The sequence below is a fragment of the Hyalella azteca genome, unplaced genomic scaffold (assembly GCF_000764305.2).
Source record: "Hyalella azteca isolate HAZT.00-mixed unplaced genomic scaffold, Hazt_2.0.2 contig2126, whole genome shotgun sequence".
In the NCBI taxonomy this organism is placed as follows: domain Eukaryota; kingdom Metazoa; phylum Arthropoda; class Malacostraca; order Amphipoda; family Hyalellidae; genus Hyalella; species Hyalella azteca.
Window position 1 is genome coordinate 136,468 of NW_025932412.1, and position 6,824 is coordinate 143,291.

At 39.0% G+C, this 6,824-nt stretch overlaps 1 protein-coding gene across 1 annotated transcript; it reads right to left on the reverse strand.

Moving 5' to 3' along the window:
* Positions 1 to 294: 294 nt before the first annotated feature.
* Positions 295 to 6,002, reverse strand: LOC125179415 (apolipoprotein D-like). The gene is made up of 7 exons (XM_047885229.1): positions 5,678 to 6,002; positions 3,936 to 4,069; positions 3,330 to 3,418; positions 3,072 to 3,164; positions 2,386 to 2,639; positions 1,535 to 1,557; positions 295 to 965 (listed from the first exon to the last, which is right to left on the reverse strand). The coding sequence occupies exons 1-7, from the start codon at positions 5,795 to 5,797 to the stop codon at positions 857 to 859; spliced, it is 822 nt and encodes a 273-aa protein (XP_047741185.1). The 5' UTR covers positions 5,798 to 6,002; the 3' UTR covers positions 295 to 856.
* Positions 6,003 to 6,824: the final 822 nt, after the last annotated feature.

Below are 6,824 nucleotides of genomic sequence, written 5' to 3' on the forward strand. Positions count from 1 at the left end.
GCACTCGAGATAAGAGGGTTATTGTGTGCATAGATAATTATCAGCACACTTAATTACTGCTATATTAGGACAATGAAAGAGTTTGTTGGATGATAATACTTTTTAAATTGTTATTTATTGTGAAACAACCGATGTTTTCTCATGCGCATTCTCGGAAAATGTTCTACATTTCTTAAATCGAGCGAAACTGAATACAAATTATTCTGTTTCAAAAATTGAATGAAATAAGAAATGTAAATAATATTTTGTACAGTAACTTTTCACATTAAAATATACTTGACATGTTATTCGGTAATTTGAAATATTCTATTATAACAAGGAAATGAAATTTTGAAATCTATGTTGTAAAATGCTGTGTGAATCTTCGAAACGTTATTATTATTTTGTAGGGCATACGATTCACAGTTGATTGAATTTAATTGCCTCTATAGAATCTGAATGGAAGCTTCAGTTAAACATTGCCTCACGCTGTTATAAATTTGTACTTTCATTACCACGTCACCCAACTGATTCTAAATACATTTGAATTTTTGTCAAAGATTTCGCAAAGACCCTTCAATTGGATCGTAAATTGACATATAAGGGAACACTGCTATCATATTTTTCCGACATTTGGCAGATTTGGCTTTAAATTTTAACATACATTTTTGTAACTCAAATAACGTCAACAAATACTGTATGTTTGGGGTCTCGCAGTTGTTCGGACGCGTGTGTGCAGGACGTGCCAGAGGCGCGGTGTTCAGATGGGTGGATGCAGCAGGAGGCCGAGGCGCGGAGTTCAAATGTGTTTATGTAGCACATACCAATAGCGCGATGTTGATGTAGGTGTGTGTAGCACGTGCCAGAGGCGCGATGTTCAGATAGGAGTATGAAGGACGTGCCAGAGGCGCGTGGCAAGACTCTGGCCGATGGAGATGCGTCGGTTGGTGTCTGAGGACCGCCGCCGTTCCGAAGATGTTCGACGCCTAAATAACGACATGAAATAAAATTATTAGTCACTGGGATCTAATCTTCGGTGTTAAAGGTATCAATCTTCGTTAACTAATATACAATGGTTGTTAATAGGCGGTCAGCGATCGGCAACACATGTTCAAGTTTTTATTGTCTTCGATGTAAGGACTCACCGCTGAATTTTGCTCGCGTACTGCGATATCTAACATTTCCTCTTAGATGAATGCAATATTAGTATTATGAGCAATTATGTTGTGCTGTAGGCAGCGCTCAATCAACAGATGCATATCATTTGAAAGTCGAAATTGGAACATGTTCATTTGACACTTGCTGTACAATCGGACTGTTTTTAGGGTAAAATTAGTTATTTGGGGTACCGGTAACACATGCATGCAACCTTGCAAATAAGTATGTGGCTTGTAAATAGTTTTTCATTACTCAGCATAAATGGCTTTTCATTAAAAATTACCCGGCGACGCATCTTGAAAATGGTTGGCGACGCTTTGGGCTTGAAAACCCATATATTGACGACGCTGCTTCCACCTTCTGCACCCTGGAGAGCGACTGGCTGCACACCTCTCACCTCGCTGTCATGATCGGCACTGGCTGCTGTGGCAGAAGCTGGCTTAATTATAAGTCCCGCCCTCGAATTAAGCCCATAGTAATTAATGATGGCCGCCTAGTACCGCCCCCTGTTCCACGTGCGTTGTTTTCGTAAAAATTCACGTAGAAAGATGTTTCTAGTACCGTTCGAACCGTCAGAAAGTAAGCTTTATGATGAGTATAAGCACCGGATAATGCCATAATTGGCCGCTTTACGTCAGACGTTCATTTTTAGTGTGTCCAGCCTTCGAATTAATCCCATAGAGTTTACTGAAGGGCCCTAAAAACTGCCCCCCTTTGGGGAGCTGTCACGAAATCATTTTTCGACGTAGAGGGATGATTCTGGTACCATTCGATTTGTCAGAAAGTAAGCTTTAAGATGAGCACAAAAACCGGAAAACGCCAGAATTGAAAATTTTAGGGTAGCCGGTCCCCTTACACGAGTTAGAAAAATAAAATAATACCATATAATAACTGAATATAATTGCCAATGATTTAGACCTACTGCACTCGAGAAGCTAATGAGCTTCCAAAAGCTAGAATTATATGTATAGAATAAGTCAACACCCGATCTCTTAACAAATTGCGTAATCACTTCGATACACGATCTAATGACCAGATTGGTGAAACTATACGGCAAGTTAGACATTTTTCCGTTGAAATTACAGGACTTTCATTTAATGATGAAAAGATGAAATAAATGTACTACTGAAATTGTTAAATAATAAAACCAAATTGATGAGACTGAGTTCTCTTTTGTTGCGGTATATTGTTTCTTCATTCATGTGTTCGTTATTTTAATTGAATTAATTATATTTGTAAATTACTGACCTGATTACCGACTAGGTAGACGAAAGGTTCCGCATCGCCGTCTAGAGGAATGGTCTCTCTAACAGGCTCGCCCCAGGGCTGAACCGCGACCATCTCGTCAGGACTCAACACCCCCTCCAGGGCTAGTCCCCCACAGGTCTGGTCCACACGCTCCAGCTTCCTGAGGTCGATGCCGTAGCGGTGCATGATCGCGTACGCCTTCTGCAGCACCTCCGCCTTAGGTGTCTTCTCTCGCGTCAGCAAGAAAATGTTCTCTAAAATTGTGACATTGTACGCGATGGTTAATTTTCATGTGATGATCGAAATGACTAGAGTTAACAAGAATTCAATAGGAAAGAGAATATCAAATAAATTCGGTATGTTCGTCCTATCCTTATCGAAAATTTCATGTTGGCGTTTTTTTATATTTGGATTCAAAAGCATGCTTACTTAATATAACACGACGAAAATTTCACGTTAGTGTTTTCATTTTTTTTTCAAATTTCTGATTAACTTGCGATTCAAGCAAATTAATGCTATACTAGCAAATATATTATATTATATTGTATTAATGCCATACATAGCAAATTAATGTTATAAATAACTACAATGACTTGTATATATATAAAATCTGTTTAATAAGATGGTAATTAGCACGTTGAACATGTTTCCTCCCAATTTTTTAGTATATGTTCAGCAGAACTGACCTGATTTTGGCAGGATGCCGTTGGGGCGACACTGATACTCAATGGAGTACGAATCATAGTCTGACGCAAGGATCTGGAATTCGTCCGACATGACTGAAAAAAAAAACTTGCTATCATCCAATGAAACACTTTTGAATGAAGATCAAATGAGAAATATTATATAAACATAAAATGTGTTCATATGCAGCAACCGTAATATAACTTTATAAATGATTAGAAAACTGTCAAATGTTAACAAAATAGGGCATTGAAATTTACAGGTGTATGGGATGGAGTATTTGATGACCGAAGGCTTAGCAGGTCCCTGTAGCGTGAGGCGTGACTCCAGCGTGTTGGTGCCCCCGGTGCTGCCCAGAGACGTAAAGTGAAGGTAGAAATGTGCGGCGGGTAGAAATTTGCAGCGGGTAGAGGTGTGTAGCGGGTAGAAATGTGTAGCGGGTAGAGGTGTGTAGCGAGTAGAAATGTGCAGCGGGTAGAGGTGTGTAGCAGGTAGAAATTTGCAGCGGGTAGAGGTGTGTAGCAGGTAGAAATTTGCAGCGGGTAGAGGTGTGTAGTGGGTAGAAATGTGTAGCGGGTAGAGGTGTGTAGCAGGTAGAAATGTGCAGCGGGTAGAGGTGTGTAGCAGGTAGAAATTTGCAGCGGGTAGAGGTGTGTAGTGGGTAGAAATGTGCAGCGGGTAGAGGTGTGTAGCGAGTAGAAATGTGGAGCGGTGTAGAGATGTGCTCGTATATAGCATTTAATAATTCAAATGGAAGTCATGAAACAGATACCATGTTGTAGAAGTATACTATATAAATAACGATAAAAGATTTAAAAAATAAAAGAGAAATATAATATGCAAGTCATGTTATTCGCACAACTAACATTGTATTCTGGTAGCGAAGCTTCATGCGGTACTCTCCCGACTTGGCGTCTCGTACGTAGAACGATTGCCAGCACCGGCCAGGAGCCCCCCAACTGGTCTGTTGTTTGTCTTGGTGGTACCACAATCCTGTGTACTGAAACCAGCAGGCAATGATGAAAACATAGAAAACCATATTCATTATCGATCAATATTAATTTCATCAACCTTCTCAACCAGGCAGTCAAAACAATCAACAGTAACTCACAACCGAACCGTGCAGGGTCGTATACTACGTATACTAAGCCCTCTACCGCGGAAGGTCACTCTCCGGGAACATAACTTTCAAACGAAGTTAGTCGTAAACTATTGAGTGTAGCAACCTGAGGACGTTTGTACGCAACAGAGAACATTTTAAAGTTGTCGTACGAGGCGGCAACCAACAGTGCAAGTCATTTAGCGCTTACTAGAACGTATCATTTTTAGCGCATTTTCTCATTTATGGAAAAATGCCCTATTGTGCTCGCCATGTCCGCCCGTCTGTCCGTCTATTCGTCTGTCTGTCTGTCCGTCCGTGACTTCACGTTTTCGTCAACGAGAAAAAGCGCTCTCTGTCACTCACTGCAGTCAGTACTGAGTTACATTTGTGTCCTTTTTGGGAAATAGGCTTGTGACAATATTGCTCCGGTTAATCATGTCAGGTGCACATGGTAGAGGCTTAAAAACTCGTTAGAATTAATTAAGTAGACTACAATATTGAGGTATACGCAAGGAAATAAACCAAGTAATGTAACAAATAACAAAACCATAATTCGAAGCCCAGTTCTCCGACATTTTACCAAGCAAAATCTCGGCGCTAAATTCCGCACTTAATCAATTTTCAAAACAAGCCATCAAACACCAAATAAATATTCACTTCTCTTTTGAGTATTAAATACTCAAACATAATCAGAAATCATTAAATACCTTACATGATATTAACTTTCTCAGATGCTCTAATAAGATAACACCCACCCTGCTGAAGTCGAATTTCCGGATGATGGGGTATGAGGGGCAGATCAATAGATCACTCATCAATCTTCAAAACAAGTCATCAAACACCAAATAACTTTTCACTTCTTCCATAAATGGTAAATTAAAACTTTCTCATATGCTTTGATGAGATAACACCCACCCTGCTGAAGTCGAAGTCCCGGATGATGGGGTACGAGGGGCAAATGCCGGCCATTGCCCCCGCCACCCACAGGAGGACGAGTGACGCGACATGCAGGGTACTGCACGGCGCGAGTCTCATGTCTTGATTTTTTTATCAAATTCCGGTGATTGATAAGATTTTCTTGAAAGTAGCAACCTGAGGACGTTTGTACGCAACAGAGAACATTTTAAAGTTGTCGTACGTGGCGGCAACCATCAGTGCAAGTCATTTTGCGCTCACTGGAACGTATCTTTTTTTGGAAAGTAGGCTTGCGACAATATTGCTCCTGTTAATCATGTAAGGCGGTAGAGGCGTAAAAACTCGTTGAAATTAAATAACTCGGCTATAATATTGAGGTATACGCAAGGAAATAAATCAAATAATGTATCGAAGCCACAAAACCATAATTTGAAGCCCAGTTCTCCGACATTTTACCAAGCACAATCTCGGCGCTGAATTGCGCACTTAATCAATCTTCATAACAAGCCATCGAACACCAAATAAATATTCGCTTCTTTTTTTAATATTAAATTAAAACTTTCTCAGATGCTCTAATAGGATAATACCCACCCTGCTGAAGTCGAAGTCCCGGATGATGGGGTATGAGGGGCAGATGCCGGCCATTGCCCCCGCCACCCACAGGAGGACGAGTGACGCGACATGCAAGGTACTGCACGGCGCGAGTCTCATATCTTGATTTTTTTATCAAATTCCGGTGATTGATAAGATTTTCTTGAATTTTAAGTGGGAGTAAGAAAAGCTACAAGTGCAATAAATGTTTTTGTTGATGCTAATGAATGTAATCAATTGATGATACTAAGTATCACGACTTCCTAGCATTAATTTCAATAAGCTTGAATGGGTAGAGAAATTTGAGCACACGTCAACTAGATGGGATAGTTGATAAAATTATCAGTAATGTCTCTTGAAAAAAAATCCTATAATTAAGGAGTAAAAGAAAATCCAGAGGAAATAATATAAATTTGGAGTCTTTATCATTCGTTCCATTTGATTATTATTGATCATACTATGGCTTCACGTGAATAATTAAATTTATGTAATGTCTGAGTAGCAATGAAGCGACCTCATAAAGCAGAGGCATGGCATGACTTAGCTGAGATCTCCTGCTAAGCTTTCCCTCTTTTGTTCGAATGACTTGCAGGTTCCGATCCTGGCAAACAAAAGATTCTAGGTTGCTTTTTTCATCTTTTGAACTTTTATTATATTTTACTTTACTTTGTACGAGTCATTGGCCGCAAAGATACAATGTCTTCTGATATTGAACGGAATACAACTTTTTTCTTTTAAAACTATTACTTTTCGGATTAAGTTCCTTAATTGTTTGTGCTAAATTCTCAATTGAGGTACGTTATAAATTTATTTTTAATTATTATGAAAATTCAAATGAAACAAATTTAATTCAAATGAAATAATATCATACGATAATTGATTGCTGGGCAACCAAAACTGCATTTCAATTACTTGTAATTAAAAGTCAGGTTTGAAAATATTGACGAAGTTTTTAAGCAACCACAATCTTTTATTCTAGGTCTTTATTTGGTAATTCTTTCATCATTATAATATTTTTTTCTTTATTATTTCCAATGAAGAATTTTAAAAAATTGTATCGAGGCCATTAGAGGATCGCGATTCACTCCAAAATTATTTATAATGCCTATACCTTCATTGTAGTATTTGCAAACAACAGACGAGGTTC